Here is a 21,274-nt window from a genome sequence, read left to right as displayed (position 1 = left end):
TGATGTAGAATCTTCAGAGAAGACTTATTTAGAGTATCTAGATTTTATAGCACTCACTAACAAAACTGACAAAGATAAAAATTAAATCGAAAATATCTGACTCGGACAGGACTTGAACCCGCAGCTCTTGTCAAGCCAGAGCACGTTAACTGTTACAAAAGAAAGTATCAAGTACTTACTTCTAACGTCAAGAACCATTTTCAAAAACGCTCTGTGCTCGCTGTCGTAATTTCTTGACCGAGTTTTCACTATGCAGTCGTACAGCTTATTCTGAAATGATATAATAAATTTGAGGACGGCAATTTCTTGTTAGAAAAAATCCTCTTTCAAAATTTATCAATAAAAACAGTTCATAATTCATTATTTACAGTAATTATTATTTATAAGTTCAAAGTTTCCTATCTCTATGAAATGTCAACGGTGAACTAAGACTTGGCTTAAAGTTCGCGTAACCAGGCCATTAAATAAAAAAAAAATGACACTGATATTGGGGCGCCATATTTGTTATTAGGATATGAGAATTATTAAAACAACATCATTTTTAAATTGATTAATACTTACAGTAGTATTAGTATTTCTCTTGGACACGGCCGGCACGGACGGTATCGACTTAGGCGGCGGCGACGGTAGTGTGCTCTCTTTCTTACTTATGGTGGCGTATACGGGCGCATCTCGCATCTCTGTCTCTCCGTATAAGAATTCTAGAGGGTCGTACTCTTCATACACACTGCTAGAGCACTCGCTTGCTACTGCGTATTCTGTTGCAATATAGACATTTTTATTAGACTATAGGCGCTATTAGGCAACCATTTTAAAATGTTCTTACAAAAATATTTTTTTCGTTTGTTAAAATTTTCCTTATGTTTCTGATTCTGATTTGCACAATATTGAGCAGTAGTAACTAATGTAATCACAAATGAAAACCGGGGCGGTTAAAAAGGCCACATTGAAGCAATATTGCTTTTTCAGAAGTAAAAAAGCAATATTGCTTTTGACATTTGTTGGCATTGCGCACTTAGTTTATGTCAAATTGCAATGTTGCTTTTTGGATGAGCTGCTTCGATGTGGCCTTTTTAATCCCTCAGAGCATCTCCATGTACTGTCATGAGCAATATAATGTACCCACTTTAGGACTCTGTCGCACTAACATATTTGACATTTAGTGAGACTTACAGTTCAATTTGTCAAAAAAGTTATTGTGACATGGTACCAAAATGTATACATATTAATGCTCGTGACCGTACGTCACCGGTTTTAGCCACACTGTAAAGTATTAGCTCGCTAAATGATTCTACATGAGTTTCAAATGAGTATTAACCTTATGAATTACTTAGCACGATCATTTTGATGACATTAATAAGTGAAATAGAAAAAAACAAATCACACCATAAAACGCAAAAAACAAAACCCACTCTTTTCTTCACAAACCCTTTTAGTAACATTTGTATGTCCCATTTTAAAATTCACGTAAGAGAATCGCAATGAACAGTTTTCCAGTTAGTTCCATCATTAAACAGAGATGGCGTTCACATCAATTTAGAAAAATTCTGATGGCAATTATGTCATATATAAATATCAATTTAACGTTCCCATATTTAAAGGGAAGTTAATCGATAATATAGTAAAAATTTCAAACTACAAAACTGTTTATAAATAGTATTTTTTTTCTTCGTATTCATTAATCACTTAAATTATAGCGAATGATGCAAATAAATGAACTGTTTCAGTTGTTTTCATTTATTCGTTTGAATAAATTAATAAAAGTCATATGAGCGCCATCTCTTATATTGAAAGAACTAAAATTACTATACCTACTGGAAAACTCCTCATAGCCCAACCGTGAAACAAATTTTTCCATATTTTTACATATAACTGAAGTGAAATTATAATATTAACCCAATATTCACTTTTTGAGATTCACAATTAGTTGATCACACTAACACATTAGCCACAAAATTCACTTTGGTAGAAACAATGAATTCATGAATGATATTACAAACCTGCGGGCCTAGCACCGTAAGCACACGACTCTTTCTCGCTGCGACAGAGATCGTCTGTCTCTTTCTGTGCAGTACTGTGAGAGAGTGACGGGTGACGTATGTCGAGGCGAGAAAGAGTCGCGCGCTTACGGTGCTAAGCCCGCAAAAACTGAAATAGGCCTTAACATTAATTCTCACAGAATGTGCCTTACCAAAAAAAAATAGCAAGCCGTGAATGTTTGATAACTGGATTCAATTTTACTTGGCAGTCATATACGTTCAAAGTTCTTTATTTTTTATTAGTAAGGCAGAATATAAATACTAATTATATTTCTAGTGCCATTTAGTGAGAATATAAATGTTAAACACTACACAATAATAAAATACAAACTTGACCAGAAGAAATGTATGCGCGACGGAAAAGAAAAATATGTCTGGCGAAAAAGACTGCTTTTGAGAATTGTTGGCTTCCAAATATTAATCTAATTTAAAAATATTTATGAGTTTACATAACCGATAGTTAGATGTATACGAAATGTCATAAAATTCGTAAGAATATTTGCAACAGAAATTACCAAATTCTGTTAAAATTTTAGAATACGAATGCACATACGTATTTAGTTGTCTTATTTGTTTTTAGAAGGTAAAAAACGCTTTTCCAAGTACAATATTTTTATATTTACACCGGTGCCGATTTTGGCAGGCAGAAACTTAATTTTATTTAATATTGACTGTTTCAAAACTAGCTTTTACTACCCTAATTAGGATACAGTCGATACCCCTGGATATAGAGCTTATGTTATTCTATCACTTTCCAGTGGGAGCCCTAGGGCGGTGCTAACGGTGCGATCGCACCGGCGCCATTTTGCAAAATCTGGTTGGCAGCCCCGGATCTACAGCGGCGTAACTGGATTGAGCACACAAAACAGCGGCCACATAAAACTCATATATTTAACGGGTGGCCGTAAAGGACATTTTTAAAAGATTTAATTAGGTAGGTGTATTTCGGTGGCACTTTTGAGGGGCGCCACTGTGAGGTCTCGCACCACCTAAATATTTTGCTAGGGCCGCCACTGACTTTTCTGCACATATTGCAGAGCTGTTAAACTAATACAAAATTAAGTTTTGTTCTTGCGATTCAGAGCCATGAAATGTTTTTTTTTTTTACTTTCCATCACGCATGTCCGTGAAGACAATGAGAGTGTAACACAAACCACTCACCAGGATTGTTGGTCTCAGTTAGTAGCGGATCAAACGCCTCAAGCACACTGACTCTTACGCTACCTGCCGCCTTACCGCGCCCGCCGAAGTCGATCAGGTTTAGTGACTTCGGTAAACTGCCCACTGTGTCGTTTGATTCGTTCGACTGAAATTAAAAAAAAATGGTTAGTTTTCTGGACGAGGTAAATCCCGAAAGAGATGGCGTGGCGATCTCAATGTTGCAGATTGGATTGAAGGAAGGAGAGACCTTTGCCCAGCAGTAGGACAATATAGGCTAGGAAGATAAGTCTTCTGTGATACGGGATGGATGATAATATAAACGCTAGAATAGTCGAGTATTGTGAATAAATCTATTTTACTGACGTAATAACGGCCTCTGTGGTCCAGTTGAGATCCCTAGTTTGGTTAGAACATTACAGGCTTCGGAAGGCACGTTAAGCCGTTAGTCCCGGTTACTACTATGTAAGTAAGTAGTCGTTACATGAGCCATGTCAGGGGCATTAGGCGGCTCAATAGTAACCCTGACACCAGGGTTGATGAGGCTGGTATTCCACCTCACAACCCACACGATAAGAAGAAGACTGACGTAATTAAATATAAGTAATTAGGATCATGAGAATTAAAATAAAATAACTTGGTATGCAATTACAAATTTCAACTAACTAGGCCTAGTTAGGTGAATGGCCGTTCATTATTAAGATCATGAAAACACAGTTCCCATTTGACCCAAAAAATAGTGACCTAAACATAAGATATTTATAATTTAAAAGCGACACTCTGGTCTTGTTGTACACCGGTTTGCTTCTCAATCGGGGAGCGTTGGTTTGAACCCTGGATTTGCAACAATGAGTTATTAATTTATCTCAAGAGCAGTTTTTACTAACACAAATGGCTATATCATTATAGGCTCACCAGTCGCCACCTACCATATTGGTCTAACAGAAAGTTCAATGTGGGTACTTAGTTCATCTCGCGTACCTCTGACTACCCCAATTGGGTTATTGTCGTGAGCTTATTTTGTATGTTATGTTATATTGTAAAAGACTCACCCCAACACTGACTTCAGACGACTTCCGCGACGCGTTACTTTCGACGCTGTCTCTTGACGGTTCAGTCTTGACCGCCGTGTGGTTATTGTTGGCGCTTGGACTCGCCGCTGCCGACGTCGGCGGGTACACGTGCACTTGACTCAGGCTGGGGTATAACGTCGGTCGCGGCGGACGCGCTATCATGTTGGTAGTACTGTAGTTATACGCCGGCGCAGGTTGGTACGGAACATACGGGGACGGCGACGCCATTCTCGTCTGGGTGTACGGAACGTTCGGATATATCTGTTGGGGGTACGGGTTGTTCGGATCCGGAGGCATAGGAGCGTAGTAGGGGTAATTCGGCATTGGGGTAGGCATAGGTGTAGGCATGTAAGGGACAGGCCCCGGGGGGTACGGGGGCATAGTGTACGGTGGGGGCGTGTAGTAGGGGTACTGTGGTGAGTACCCCGGTCCGCCCGGGGTGGGTGGGTATCCCGGCCGCGGGGGGTATGAAGGTGGCTGGTTGTTCATAGCGATGGGGGACTGATCCGGGGTTAGTGTGAGCTCTTCCGTCTGCTGGCCTAACCTGGAATAATAAGGAATTCGGTTAGATTAGACATATGCTTGTTCATCCGAGCAAAATATTATGGACGCATATAATTGACGCATATTCTCTGTAACTTTATACATTGTAATTAAATTAGGAGTGTACCATTATATGTTAGAATCTAGAGCAGGAATATTATTATAGGTAAGTAAATAAGCGACATATTTGCTGATTACAATGAGTCCCAAAATGAATACGTAGTAATAATATGATGCTTTTAAAAAAAAACTTTAGTAGAGGTGTATAGTACATCTACTCTTTGCCAGCTATGTTTTGTCCCACGTAATAGGGGGCAAGCCATTGCCAAGCCACATATTGCCATTAACCGACACAAATTTTTGGAAACCACGTGGTATTTATAATCTAAGATTCAAATATGAATTTAAAGTCAAAGGGTCAAAGTTAGTGGTTTAGAAGCAGAGCCAGGATTAGAACTAGTGATACTAGGATGTAAGTCACACGTTCTCCGAAAAGGACTATCACCAAACAACATATCACGGATTTATATTATTTTAATGATAAATCATTTTTTATTTCATACCTATCAAGACAGAAACACAAAAGACATAAGTTGGACAGAAAGAGTTACAAATGAGGAAGAGAGTAAGGGAAAATAGACAAATACTGAGAATTATTGAGGACAGAAGAGGCAAGATGATTGGACACCTAATAAGACACAACGAATTTTTTTAATACGTCATAGAAGGAAAGCTAGAAGGAAAGAGAGGAAGGGGAAGACCAAGAAGAGCTTACATGGAACAGATTAAAGTAAAGGTTAACGTCGTGTCTTATAGGGAAGTCAAGGAATTGGCCTTTGATAGACTGGAATGGAAAATGCTACACCGACAAGAGCGTGGATCTTAAATTGATGATGATGGCCTATCAAGAAAACAAGGAACCTGTTTATATTGACAAGTGTGCATATCGTTATCAAAGCATTAAAATGATTGTATTTACACCGTGTGTTGCTTTTTTATCAAAAAGTAAGAGACTTATCACTTTCATGGTACACTACTTAGATAAGATAGTGGTACAAGCGAGAAAGTCGATGTTAGTAGATAAACAATGTTGGGCAATTAACTACTGCGTTATGTTGGCATTACAACATCAATGGTAAGATGGAAGAACTTTACAAGATTGTTCTTTTTATTAATATTTTTTTTTAAGATGACCCCAAACTCCGGAAGGCACTTTAACCCGTTGTACCCGGTTACTACTTACTGAATGAGCCAGGGGCCCTAATAACCCTGACACCAGAGTTGCTGAGGTTGGTCATCCACCCTACAATCCACACGATAGATGATTTCGGAACACCTTTTTTGACGTGACTTATTGTAGGTTTGCAGTAAATGGCATTAACTACTTGGCCGGACAAATGGGGAGCGCTGAGGGCTATCAACTGAGTTTCGGAACGAACACCAACAGCATGATGTATGTAAATAAATATCTTAAGTTATAAGGTTTTAAAGGTGGGTGAGTAAATCCGCGTGGGCTTAGATGGGGCCTAATCGGGCGCACACTAACTTTATCTAGTTTTAGGTAGCTCTTAAACTAGTCCCGTCTTTCACTTACAATAAGTGTAGAACAGGGATAGAGCTAGTTTTAAAATTAAGTTGGTGTTTGCACAATCAACGGGATTGATTTACGGAGTACCTAGTCTGTCCGTAAAAGTATCATATCGAGGGTTGAAAGGCAAATGGGTTTAAGCGACATTTTGTGCGAAATTGACTTATATATATATTCGGAATCAGCGATTTTTTCCGCGTCGAATGATCTTGGTTTCAGATCAATCGAAGCTACTTTTTGGCGCTTCAACCAATTAGCACTTTGGGTACATTTTTAAAAACCCGTGTTTTAACCGACAAAAAAATGCACAAAATTCTGTGCGGGTGGCATATTAGTCGTATTCCGGGAATGAGTCGGTCACATAAGCTGTTATGTCTTTTCATTTTAATAATTCGAAGTCTGTTAAAGCGTTTTCCCTGACAGTGTTTTGTTATAGATAAGTCGGTTAAATCATTTGTCCTTAGACGAAACGAAAATAGATTTGGCGCTTAAATCTTTTTGCTTTAATCCAGATTTTATAAATATTGTCGCTTCAACCGTTTTGCCTTCGACAGTTTAAAAGTAAAATTGGCACTTGAACTGTTTTGCCTTTACCGAAAATATTCATAGAATTTGAATTCAGCTATTTATGCTACATTTTTTTAATTTTTTTGTCGTATAAAACAACTATCATTTTCTTTTGAAAGGACTTAAAACGTTTTTCCAAAACAAAAAAGAAATAATGTTAACATTTCAGTCATCGCAATTTTGTATGAAATCTTGTGCCCGCATCACTTCAACATATCAAAATAAGTATGGGCAGGTCCTGGTTGGGCGGTTCACACAGCTAAAAATTACGATTGGGAAGACCGGGAGTGTGCGTGTCATCATGTCACCCAAGCCGTACCCGTTGATGGTGACTTCTATTTGTGTCTATCCCAAGTCGTTGTTGTGGTAGACTTTGACGTGGCTAGCGGAACCGAACTTCGAATTGAAGATCTGGTCACATGGCATACAATCAAGCTGGCCAGCCGAGTTTACCGTGTAATTGTAGGAAGGTTTCCGTTGAGTTTTCCGTATTTGGCGTCTTGGACTAAGATTTTCGAGGACTATATCACGCGCCATTCCAGGTTCAGACACGCTCATCCCAACTATCAGTTGGCATGTTGAAAGCCACATGGTTGCGCTTGAGTACGTCTTTGTACCGCAGGTATTGTCCACCTTGTTTACATTTCCTTCTAGACACCTCGAAATAGAAAACCTTTCTGTCATCCATTCGCATGACGTGACCGCACCATCTTAGGTGATGTTTTATGATGAGAGCTTCTATCCGAATATGCCAGAACGACGTAATACTTCTGTTATTGGAAAACCATCTTGCCGCTTTATGCGAAGAATGGATCTTAGACATTTAAAGTGTTACGTATCAAGTACGCCGCTGAGACTTTTTACACTAATATTTTAAGTTTTCCAAAGGCTGCCACCGCACCTGTTATCCGGGCTGGCAACTCCGATGACTTTGGAGTCATTTCATATTTGAGAACCCAAATATTTTAATTTTGAAACTTCCTCCAGCTCAGCGCCCTTTAAAGCAACATTGGAAGAAGCTACATCCCCGGAGCATCCTCTGGATGGTTATTTTAAAAGGATTTTGCACAAATCTATGAATATTCTGGTGTGTGACTTAATTGAATCGGCCATTCCTCGGCAAGTTTGGTTAACTGACGCATAGATGTGAGACGTGAGAGATCAAAAATGATCTTATTCATTTTAGCCTTAATTTCAATTAAGCTATAAATAACAATTCCACAGAGCATCCCACTTATGCGTGATACAGAAGCGATATATAAAGAAAATAGACTAGGAACCATGGCTCCATGTGTTATGACTTAGCCTTGTTTCGCGCCGTAGGTAACGACGAATAGCTCTGAAAAGTTACTTCTAAATCAAACTGTCGTCATCATGTCGTCATGAGATTGTCGTATCAGGATAAGTCATAACTTTTCAGGACAATCTGTTTTCTTTAGAGCAATCCACAAGCCGCGTGAAGCCTCACGCAGCACATAACAACGGCCGATGTTGTTCAACCCTTTTTGCCTGAATCTGTTTAATAACAAAACCGTACCCCCATATCTCTGTCCGGACAAAATCATCATTGGGTTTCCGGAAGTACCATTTCTGCATCACGGGATAGAATAACGTTAAGGCTAAAATTTAATATCGATCGCCATCGCTTCGCAAAGAGGAAGAAGGCTAAAATCGTTCCAGCAGCTGACTCCCATATCTTCAGGATGAGTTTGTATAACCAGTTATTAATGTGTAGGCATATTATACAGTTCAGATGGTATTTTTGATGTGTTGGTATTCGTCATCCTTCTTAGCGCGGTAAGAAGTTCTTCAAAGGTCGGGGGTGCCGCAGGACCTTAAGCGAAACCCCCGACCTTGTTGTAACAAACTCGACCGATTTGTTGTAACAAACAAGTCAGTGGTATTACTATTGGGATCGTTAAAATGTTAAAACATCGTTAAAATGTGCCTAAAGCGCTGCTAGTAAGTCTTTCTGATCAGTGAGACGTTGGGTCTTTTCCTTGTTGTAGATTGAAACTCTCTTCAAAGTTTGTGGCCGAAAACAGTCTTGAAGCTGTCGAAAATCTACCAGAACTGGATTGATAGGAATCAGCATAGAGCTGAATTTCACAAGCTTATTCCACCCGGCATTTATTTTTGAGACATATGGTGACAGAAAAGCCCGCCTGTAGTGCCCCACGAGCTGATTTTTACGTTGGAACCATTGCACCAATCTTAGTTTTGCGGTCTGGTTTACCAACCAATAATTTCGGTAGAGCAGCGCACAACTATGCAAATGCTCGGTAAAGGAACACCATCTATATAATAATAATATTATTATCATCTATATTATCTCATCGACAGATGTGTCTGCTGCGATGTCCGACGTATCTCGGTTCTAAAAGCATGATCGAGTTCTGTTATTGTTTGTCGCGACTTCGACGGTATCTTATGGCCAGCTCGACGTGGAGGTCTTAGGCGCAAATGTAACAGAAATTTTGATCAAACAAGTCGCTGATCAGTCCACCCCTGGCCGCCTCTTAATATGAGAGCAATCAGTACTTCACTGAAGTCTCTCCTAAGACCGCGTACCATCTAGTAGGAGCCAGTGCTTGGAACTTGCATCCAGGCACGTGATCTTAAATTTTTCAGTAAATCGGAAACAGGTTGTGATAGTGAGATTAAACTCAGCACAGAGTATAAGCATATTAAGACTTTTTCAAAAGCTATTTGTTTCTTTTATTGCCCGCATTCAGTTGGTGACAGTCATCTGTCATCCGCCATTATACACGGTTTACCATTTGTTTAAAAAGTCGAATTAAGCATGTGTAACAATCTTTATGGTTATAGTCTAGATCCTGTTTCTTAATGAAATCGATTTAGTCATTATATCCGCCATGATATTTCCTAATATTGTAAGGTACAAATATCTGTAAATGCCTTGCCCGAATAAAATCTCTCCCAGGAAAAACGGCTTAAGGACCGACTTTATTTCCGATGTTACTAATATTTGGATTTCATACAATTGAAATTAGTAGCGGATGGTCACTTAAGATATTTTCCTTCCCTGTCATACAACCTTTTATGGAGTTTAAGCTGCTTTGCCTCTAGTCTTCTTTTTTTAAGAAGTCGTTTAACTCATTTAGCTTTAGTCAAACTAATAAGTGAGAGGTTTCTTAAAGCATTTTGCTTCTAGCCAATATTTGGCTCTAGTGGATATCAACCGTTTTTCCTTCAACTGTAATTTAGTTCAATTGGGGCATTTTGTATTAAGCGACTTCTAAAATCCATAACTGATGTGTTTTTCGAACCAAATAAATACAGAATTGTGCAACGTTTAATTTAAAATCATTCTTAGTATTTTGAACACTTTTGATTCAGTAGTTTTTTTTATATGATTTTTTTTCGAAAAAATAAAACTTTAAATGGCTCTCCTGTAAAGTTCACAAAATGTCGCTTAAACCCATTTGCCTTTCAACCCTCGATATAACCGAGTTTCAATTTATCCAGGTCTATGTCTGACCTCGGCAACCTGTGTGAGGGTAATTATTGGGTCACCAAAGACTCGTAACAGAACTCATGAATGACGTAGTTCTTGCTTGATATATCCCCATCGGAAATCAAACTCTCCAAGATCGCGAGCTAAACGTTTCAATGAGGTATTTTATTGTGGCCTGAAAAACCCAACTAGTTGACCAGCTAGTTCCGCCCACATGCAACAGATGTCGCCACTATTTAATAATGCAGTCCTAAAACGCGCTATCGAAGTTTATACAGCGTGACGCATATATACAACTTCCAACATAACACCGTTGGATCGTCGATTCCTAGTCACACTACAAACTCGTAGCGGGGTACTATGCTCTGTTCGGTACCATGAAAACATCCTTTCCGCACACCCCCGCCGCCAAGAAAATATTTTGCGGTAAGTACGCAAGTATTTCACCTGTTGATCTGTTCGATGTACTCCTTGAGTGAGGCGTGAGCATCCTTCGGGGCAGACTTGCTGGTAGGACTCGAGAACGATATCAGGTCACTGCTGTCGTCGTGGGTAGGACTCGCACCTGTCGATCTACTGTGGAACAATACAATACAATAAAAACTTTACCAAATTCTAGTTCAACAATATATTTATTCAGTAGGTAACACAGTCACACTTTGAAACGTCACGTCCCATCCGCGTAAAACTACTGCAGTTTCTCACAACCTGTATGTATAGCCGGAGAAAAGAAGCTGCAACAAAAACCTCGGCACAGGGCCCTAGACGTTCTTTCTAAAAAAAGACGCAAAATAAATACCAACTGATCGTCAGTAGTAATTCCCAATATAACATAAACAGCCAATATACGTCCCACTGCTGAGCACAGGTCTCCCCTCAATTAACCGGAGGGGGTATGGAGCATACTCCACCAGGCTGCTCCACTGCGGGCCATATATCCAGCTCTATATAGTTATATAGCAGTCAATCTTCTAACTGGGCACTGAGGGATAATTGCGTTCTCAGTATTTCATCATAATTATAGCTCTTAGCGTCATCACCACTGGTTGAAATATTTTTATCGACACTACGACAGTTTGATTGAAGTGCCAACGTTATTTATGCTTTAGTTCCATTTTCATTTAAAACAATGTTCATTTTCATTTACTGAATGAACATTGTTTTTTTTACAACATTATTAATTGTATATGCCTAGTTTTGACAATGAAACAATTACGCACCGTTATTAATATGCCGGAAAAATATGGTACCATTGATATATTGAATTTTAATTTCAAATTAAAATATAACCACTCATCACTAGGATTATTGTAATATAAGCATTATATACTTTCTAATATCGGCACCTATGTTAAATCAAAATAAGAGCTCAGCATTCTCAATGCGTCGTTATTTCCCGGCCCGTTTTGTCTGTCTAAGTGGATGGATGGATGAACTGGGTTAAAGCTGGTTACCTGGAGTTATCGTTGACGCTCGGTCGAGCTCGCGCTGGCTTCCGCGGAGGCGGCGGCAGCGCTGGCGGCGGACCCTCGCTGTCCTCTCGACGCCGAGAACTGACGCTCGCCGACCGCACATTATCTGCTCCTGTCGATATCACAGATAAACCATCGATAAGGGCCACTAATCTACGTATATAAATAGAACGATGTTTATTGTAGTTTTTTTTTTTTTTTTTTGTTATTTATTACAGTTAGAGCCCAGTTTGTAGAACTATTGCCTCTCACTTTGAGGTCGCAGGTTCGAATCCAGCACAGGCCTAAACCGATGATTGTCGAATTTGTTTCCGAATCATGTTTGGATCATAAATGATTATCACGTACTCAGCGGTGAAGGAAAACATCGTGAGGGAACCCACATTCTCGAGAAATGCATTTTCGGAGGTATGTGGTCGAACCTGTATTAGGCTGGTTTTCCCTTCGCGGGTTGGAAGGTCAGATAGGCAGTCGCTTCTGTAAAAAACCGGACCTGTCAAATCCTCAGGTTAGGTAAGCGGACCCTGTGAAAAATGGGACAATGCTACGGATGATGATTAGAGTTGCCGACTGATTTTTGGCATTGATTGGGAACAACCCTATGGAAAAAGAGAATGTTTTTAATTGTACTATCGGGCCCATCGCGAGAAAAAATCCCTGTGGTGGATCCAGTTGTACCAGGGTAAGAGGTCGGAAGGGCCAAGTGAACGCGAAACGCGCGCGATATAAGTATGAGCAAATAGTTCAACTTTTCACTCCACTCGTCAGCAAGCTTTACGACGAATGGAGCTCCGCGATAGTATATTAAAAGGTCGTCTTGCGCATTATAAACTGCACGGCGAAACATCAGACATTGACTATGAAGCAAGAAGATCCCTCCTTATCACAGGAAAGATAAAAATCTCACAATGATCGGCTATTAAAAAAATACCTACTTTTGAATACAAAAGTCTTTTTAAATTTATTCATTTCAATTCAATTCTTTATTCATAATAAATACTACTTACTACTACTGACTACTACTACTTAACTACTACTACACTACTACTTACTACTTTACTTTTACTTTTCATAAAAAGTCTTTATCTTTACTTTTTTATAATTGCAACCTATCTCATAAAATTTACATTGCCGGATTTGAGAAGCAGTAGAGCTCTCAAATCCGGCACTACCTACTACTAACTACTACTACTAGTACAAGAGAGCGGAGTTGAACCGGCGAAAGCGGTTCCAATACAAAATGCCCGTTAGGACCTTTCCATCCTCTTTCTTCTATTCCGTGAGTTGTATCAAGCGGTTGTACCACGGGTCACTTAAGGATGGCAAAGTTATTTTACAACATGAATAATAGTGGACCCCTCTCTTCTCTTACTTTTGTAATTGTTTGTCTTTGGTGCATAAACTCACAACTAGTATTCCCAATTCAGCTAGCCTGAGGTTCATTCGTCACAAGATTAACTGAGTATCCACACAATAATTATTTGTTGGTGCAATAAAGTATATGTCGTAGCAGTGGGTCGGTGTCGGTCGTAACATCATCATCATAATGGAGGGTGGGCGTTAGAAGACAATAATGGCCGTCATCAGTATCACAATCATTTTATTTACTTCCACATAGTTTTTGTATCACGATTAAATAAAGTCACAGCATAAGGTACACACTCACGGCAACGTCACGGTATTCGTAACGGTTACACAGTCTCTCGTTATCTAGCGCGCATAAGGACGTTAGCGCGAAGGGGCTACTCGCCCTCTACTTGCCCTCCACCACCCATGGTTCCTATATTCGGACCGAATCATCGGGACATGTGAACGTACTTGCTAGGTACTCTTTTCCGATCACACTTTCTTGACGTCCCTACAAGTTATAGGTGAGCGACTATAGCACTCCTCGTAATTATTCGACACGTCCGCTCATGACGATGGTTCGCGGTAGACTGCCCGACTAGAACGGCAGTGCACGTCCGCTCGACACGACGACTCTGTAGTGACTCCCTCGACTTCACCCCGCTCTGCTCGTACGCCACCTGACGTCAGAGCGTTGCAACTTCATGATGGAAGTGTTGCAACTTCATTGTATTTTCCGATTTGATCAATTTCTCTTCTTAATTCATAACTAACTCCGACACGGCCATCCTGCGTGACACACGTCCTCGTGTGTTAATCTGAAACAATATACCACAGCACAGTATCCAAGTTCGCTCGGTCATTCCTGACCTAACATGAGACTCTATAAAGGACTCTACATGAGCTCTACTTGTGACTCTACACGAGCTCTACTTGTGACTCTACACGAGCTCTACTTGTGACTCTACACGAGCTCTACTTGTGACTCTACACGAGCTCTACTTGTGACTCTACACGAGCTCTACTTGTGACTCTACACGAGCTCTACTTGTGACTCTACACGAACTCTACTTGTGACTCTACACGAGCTCTACTTGTGACTCTACACGAGCTCTACTTGTGACTCTACACGAACTCTACTTGTGACTCTACACGAGCTCTACTTGTGACTCTACACGAGCTCTACTTGTGACTCTACACGAGCTCTACTTGTGACTCTACACGAGCTCTACTTGTGACTCTACACGAGCTCTACTTGTGACTCTACATGAGCTCACATTACATCATGATAAATCATCAACTAACAATACACGGACCATTGACCAGTATTCACACACTATAAACAACCAAACTTGAAAATCCAATTACTCTTTACACATCGGTCGTTACTATCACCTAAACGAGCGATAGTAACTCATGCCACTCTACTGAGCGACGATATCTCAAAACCAGGCGTCACTACCACCTAAATCGAGCGGTAGCAACTCATGCCACTCTACTGAGTGACGATATCTCACAACCAGGCGTCACTACCACCTAAATCGAGCGGTAGCAACTCATGCCACTTACACCAAGTGACGATATCTCACAACCAGGCGTCACTACCACCTAAATCGAGCGGTAGCAACTCATGCCACTTACACCAAGTGACGATATCTCAACACAGTCGTTGCTGCCACCTAAACCGAGCGACAGCAACTCATGCCACTTACACCAAGTGACGATATCTCAACACAGTCGTCACTGCCACCTAAATCGAGCGACAGCAACTCATGCCACTTACACCAAGTGACGATATCTCAACACAGCTAGCACACAAACTTTACATTTTAGTTGGTAGAATAGTGGTCCATGGGTTACAAATTTCTTCTACATCACTAATTTCTAATTCGTGTAGTTTGACTAATTCTACCGGAAGTCAACTTGACTTAGATTCAGGTACAATGTCATGACCAAATACAAAGTCAACATGACATCCAGGCCTCGACCGCATACCTGTAGTTTCTAAGACGAGCAGCACAAAAGTGGCTGCAGCCCCGAACACTACAAGTGCGCAGCTCCCTATCAGAGTTGCTCCGAAACAGGTCAATGGGTTACACAATTTCTTCTACATCACTAATTTCTAATTCGTTTGACTAATTCTACCGGAGTTCAACATGACTTAGATTCAGGTACAATGTCATGACCAAATACAAAGTCAACATGAAATCCGGGCTTCGACCGCATACCTGTAGTTTCTAAGACGAGCAGCACAAAAGTGGCTGCAGCCCCGAACACTACAAGTGCGCAGCTTCCTATCAGAGTTGCTCCGAAACAGGTCAATCATAGCTTTCATTGCTCAATTAAATCAACATCTACTGCAAAGCACAACAGGCTGTAATATTCCTCCCCAAACTGCCGTTACGCTACAAAACAGTCATGAGTCACATCATCCCCTCCCGGGATGGCCACCATGGTCCACGACCACAAAACGACAGAGCACCCTGCTCTCACACACACAAGTCATAAAGTCACAGTGTAGCGACCAACACCTCGAGGAAATATTACCGCATTTAAACAATTACCAATTCGGTATTATCATTATTTAGAATGTTTTGCTCCAATTTTCTCACTAATGATTTACTCTGTTTCGGGCATTTTCTAAGCCTATTTCATTTAATCGTAATCCAAATCATTTTACTTCGCAATGTTTACTTCACTTCATTACGATTTCCAATTTAATTAAAGTTAACAAAAGAGAACTTTCTGCACTATATTCGTTTGTATCCTATTAAAACTTTCCATATTTCAAATCAGGTGAAACAGATACGACTCACCGGGACGTATAAGAATTTCCAATAAAAGATCAACCACTGGTCTTGTGACATGGTTTAGGTCTTCAACAGCACCAGCGCAGCAAGTCCGGCTGGTATACAACGCGCTGCCATGATGTCGTCACTTTACACGGCTACGGCTCAGCCCGCGCCATTTTCATCCCCGCTTGCAATCCACCAATTGCCGTACCACGTGGCAAGTTATGACATGAAACAAAAGAATTCACTGTATTATCGTATTCAAGTGACTTTCTTTCAACCGGTTTAAAAAGATTTCAATAAAGAATGTTGAATTTTGAAACATTTGATGAATGACGGTAGATTACAAAACACGTTATTTATCGAGACTCAATTATCATGTCATGATTAATTTCTTTTCGCATGGATTGAGAAAATACAACTTTAACCACCCAGGTTAAGCGTGTCTACACCAATTCGAAATATTTTTAGACCAAAATACAAAGATTTGACGATGATGAAAACAGATTGGAAAACGCGATATTATTGACACGGATTGACACAATATGTCTCGTAAATTTTCTTTTTAAACAAAGGGAAATAATAATTTCCAAGTTAATTTTAAATCAATTTCCTCATTATTAGAAACGGAAATTCACATAGCAATAAAGTCAACAACAATAAGGTTCCAGTATGAAAACGACTCACCGTAATAACAGTTTTCAATTTCAGGTTCCATAATTTTCAAACACGACTGCACACAGTATGGACATATTGTGATGTTCACGCCATCATATCTTACGGCATGTAGTGATGTCGATCATTAACAAGGTCCAGGTCACTTCAAATTCAGGTCCATCTCCAAATTCAGGCATGACACTACATCTTCATCACGTGGTCACACGAATGTGATAATCATCATAATCTTCTTCTGATTGTGATAATCGAAACTTGCATTGTCTTGTTGTGAACGTCGCATTACGTTGTCTTCATCCAAGTCCACTAATCCCGCTTCTGATGTCGTAACAGTGGGGTCGTGTCGGTCGTAACATCATCATCATAATGGAGGGTGGGCGTTAGAAGACAATAATGGCCGTCATCAGTATCACAATCATTTTATTTACTTCCACATAGTTTTTGTATCACGATTAAATAAAGTCACAGCATAAGGTACACACTCACGGCAACGTCACGGTATTCGTAACGGTTACACAGTCTCTCGTTATCTAGCGCGCATAAGGACGTTAGCGCGAAGGGGCTACTCGCCCTCTACTTGCCCTCCACCACCCATGGTTCCTATATTCGGACCGAATCATCGGGACATGTGAACGTACTTGCTAGGTACTCTTTTCCGATCACACTTTCTTGACGTCCCTACAAGTTATAGGTGAGCGACTATAGCACTCCTCGTAATTATTCGACACGTCCGCTCATGACGATGGTTCGCGGTAGACTGCCCGACTAGAACGGCAGTGCACGTCCGCTCGACACGACGACTCTGTAGTGACTCCCTCGACTTCACCCCGCTCTGCTCGTACGCCACCTGACGTCAGAGCGTTGCAACTTCATGATGGAAGTGTTGCAACTTCATTGTATTTTCCGATTTGATCAATTTCTCTTCTTAATTCATAACTAACTCCGACATATACATTTTTGGAACTGTAAATTGTACAGAAATGACAAACCAGTCTTGATACTATAAAACACACACTGCCTAAATTGAGTTGCTACAATTCAATAAAAGTTAATTAGCAAGCAAGTATTTATAATTATTATTGAAAACAAGTTAAACATAATTAATTAAATAATAATTTTGAAATGTTGACTTACTAGTACTATAATAAGTCATTATTAATGTAACTGGTTGCTACTAATGTGGCACAATTAGAGCACTTTATCTCTGAAATACAGGAAACTTCATGATTCTACGAATCTGTCATTGTTTATGGTTGCATTGTTTATGTTTACATAGGTACCCACTACCAAAATGGTATACATTATAATCAATTACATTGAATAATTAAATTGTACCAGGAAGGATTGTGTTCCATATTTACATACTAGCAACTCGCCTTAGCTCCTCTTGCCTATACTTTTTTAAACTAATCTTTTTGGTAATAATCAGAATGTAATAATAAAATCAAATCATGAAAAATAAAATAATCAGATTACAGTAATAAAATCAGTAGCCGAATTTTATCATATATAAAACAAGTGTCATTTAATCAGGCAGTCTTTCACTGACCCACTTGAAACAAGACGGGTTAATGACCACAACTTCCTCCCAAATTGATACCGTTAACACAAACAAATTTATTGAATCGTGTTGAGTGATGGTACCTCATTATGTTCTGTATTGTCATCAATTGGATGATCAAACTAAAATCAGCATCAAGAAGGTATTATATCTGTTATTTCTATATCAGGTCCATATCTCGGGCTCATGTATCCTGGACTTTTGGAAGATGTGCATGGGGCCACAGCTTTTTTTTTTTTTTCTTGACGTGACTTATTGTAGATTTGCCGCAGATGGCATTAACTACTTGGCCGGACAAATGGGGAGCGCTGAAGGCTCTCACCCGGTACAACGATTAAGACAACAGGCCTGAGGGTGCCCAGTTGGGCGCGAACCTCGGCTCAGGGCGTCGTCTGAGAGGAAAAATATTTGAAAGAATTAATCGACCCTAGTGGGTCGATAGCGATAAGCGCTGAATGAGGGAAATCGTCGACCACGCCGGCGGGGTCGGTATCGGGGTCCTGAAGTGTTTGGTGTCGCGAGCTGATTGGCTGCCTCTATGGCTAGGGTAATCGGGTCGTCGGGATCGTATATTACGTCCTTCGGACGCCGATACTTTTCAGTACCGTCCCTAAGCGGGATGTATTCGGAAGCCGCAACTACCAATGGGGCCACAGCCAACACGTAGAGGCCCTTTAAAACATTTGAATCTATAGGTGATGGCTCAATCGGCGTTTATTCCTGTATGCACTACAGGAGTACACCCAAAGACAATCCCCAGTTCATGTAGAACTATTGCAAATTATGGTAACAAAGGGAAATGAGCAACCTAATTTGGGAGTTAGTGAACAGGCATAGTTATTATTACAATTACAATGGAAGGAAAACCTCACTCAATAGTGTAGAAAAGATCTGCTGAAACTCCAAGGACTGAAGTTTAAAAGGAAAATAAATATTAGCTGTAATTATATTACCACATTCAGAGTGGGCTTTCTCTACTTTTTCAACAATTGTTTCAATGGTTTCTCTTTACTTTAAAAGTTTAAAACTCTAAAGAAATTCTTTAAACTCTCAAAATTTTAATACAAACATTGAGATTTATGTGGTAATTATCATAGTTAAAACACATAATACATATACCTGAGAACTTTGGGAGTCTCATATCCCTTATAATAATGTGGTAAGAACCCGGTATTATGTGTTTTAATTATTTTAATACTTACACTTAGTAGAGACAAGATGCAAATTGAAGCATATTATAAAGCATACTCCACGACACATGTGTAAACAGCTCCATTGAAACAATGAGATGGGAACTCATTGAATTCACATGCAGTGTAAAACAAAATTAACTCACTTAATGAATGCCAACTGCTATGTGTATAATATACAGTATACATTTGTAACAGTTACAAATTGATTAAGCATGAGGTTAAGTATTTTAGTTTAATATTCAAAATTAACACATTCACTGTGTATGAACCACATATGAGGCAATAAATTTGAAACTCGTATGTGCATGTCCCATGTGGGGCACATTTTTTCTTGCCTTAGTGTATCTATGTACGTAAATTCCAATATGTTTATCGAAAAACAACACGCCACATGAGAGGTTGATATCTAATTTACAGTTACACAGTGAACATGTTGAAATAAAAGCTTATATTTTATTATTTAGAAATAACAGCAGCTGCTGCAGCAGCTGGAGCAGTATGTTACTGCTCCTGCCAGCATTTTTTAAATCTTTTAACTTTAAAAAAATGGCCTAGAAAAGATTGCTTTAAGGGAAAAAAACACCTTTTATCTTCTATGTGAGTTTAGTTATTTAATTTATGATGCAATAAAATATAATATATTGTATTGTATAGATATTTCAATAATTATTAGACGATGCCTGTAAGTCCGGTGAAGTTTTTTTTTAACCTAGATCTTTATCAACCCTAGTGCATGCCAAGTGATTGTAGATGGGTAGGTACTCCTAATATTCAGATGAATACATTTACTTCCAAACAATGATAAAAAGAATACTCATATTTAACAGATAAGTAAACGACGTAAGATACTGCCTTTGTGTACTCTACAATACATTATTACGAAACAAGCATAACAGAGTAATTAGATATCTAATTATTAGGGAATTTCGAGCTGGGGCCTTGGTGGGATCATCACGACTGACATTAGGTAAACAAAGTTACGTCAATTACCTGCGTTTGCGAGCTTCTGCCTCCGGAACTGCTCAAGCGCGAGACTTTCTAAACTCAGAGCCTGAGCCTTCTCCAGGTCCGCTTGGAACTGCAGGTCGTACTCCGACATCATATGTCATTCCTCGACTACCATCTAGCAAGACAAACACCGTGGGAATTCATAACAGCACTCTTTGAACATACAAATACGATGCAAAAACTTCGGCATTTAGATTATGTCAAACTAAGACAAACTTCAATATTTTCAACGCTTACCAAACGATATTTCCGTGAACCCTATCCAACTGAGTTTCACGACATTCTACAATATTTGGTTTAAAACGACATTTGGACTTGATTTTTATTATTTTATTTAAGAATAAAACTCACTACTCTCATTTCTACTATGTTTGAGATGTAAACCAAACCAATCAAAAGGTGACAGTGATAATTATGCCAATGTGGCAGATGCAGACACTTGCCCGTTAATACACAGGCAAGACAAGGACAAGAGAACAAATGTCAACGTTGAGCGCTCTACTTAATTTATTCGTATAATTATACTAGTGCTGTTGGAAACGTAGTGTTAAAAACCGGTAAAAATGTACAACAAAATACCTAAATCGATTTTAGCGATAACTATTTTTTGTAAAACTGGCCAATATTGATCAAAATAATTTAATGTATTTGCCTTTAAATCACTTTATAAGTAAATTACTTTATTTTTTTAATTGTGGCCAATTTTTAGATCTTCTTGGCACTATTCTCTTTGCTACTGATCTTCATGTGGGAAAAAATCTTTGGAAAAAATAAAAAGAA

The 21,274-nt window shown here is 39.4% G+C and overlaps 1 protein-coding gene and 1 long non-coding RNA gene across 5 annotated transcripts in view; both read right to left on the bottom strand.

Moving 5' to 3' along the window:
- Positions 1-20,875, bottom strand: part of LOC126366186 (phosphatidylinositol 4-phosphate 3-kinase C2 domain-containing subunit alpha) — a 52,848-nt gene extending 31,973 nt beyond the window's left edge. Inside the window, exons 1-8 of one of the 4 annotated variants that reach the window (XM_050009171.1) lie at positions 20,732-20,875; positions 20,477-20,609; positions 11,901-12,030; positions 10,894-11,022; positions 4,250-4,814; positions 3,201-3,345; positions 562-758; positions 180-270 (exon numbers count right to left, since the gene is read on the bottom strand). In XM_050009171.1, the coding sequence (XP_049865128.1) occupies positions 180-270; positions 562-758; positions 3,201-3,345; positions 4,250-4,814; positions 10,894-11,022; positions 11,901-12,030; positions 20,477-20,588 (1,369 nt within the window). In that variant the 5' untranslated portion in view covers positions 20,589-20,609; positions 20,732-20,875. The remainder of the gene's footprint in view (positions 1-179; positions 271-561; positions 759-3,200; positions 3,346-4,249; positions 4,815-10,893; positions 11,023-11,900; positions 12,031-20,476; positions 20,610-20,731) is intronic. The other 3 variants (XM_050009173.1, XM_050009174.1, XM_050009172.1) reach the window with 3 other exon arrangements.
- On the bottom strand, positions 13,502-17,689 carry LOC126366373 (uncharacterized). Its single transcript, XR_007566342.1, has 2 exons — positions 14,874-17,689; positions 13,502-14,801 (listed from the first exon to the last, which is right to left on the bottom strand). It is a non-coding gene; the product is annotated as an uncharacterized LOC126366373 (long non-coding RNA).
- Positions 20,876-21,274: the final 399 nt, after the last annotated feature.

The sequence above is a fragment of the Pectinophora gossypiella genome, chromosome 4, assembly GCF_024362695.1.
Source record: "Pectinophora gossypiella chromosome 4, ilPecGoss1.1, whole genome shotgun sequence".
Taxonomy (NCBI): Eukaryota; Metazoa; Arthropoda; class Insecta; order Lepidoptera; family Gelechiidae; genus Pectinophora; species Pectinophora gossypiella.
Note: the sequence above shows the minus strand (reverse complement) of the source record. Positions and strands in the feature narration are given on the sequence as shown.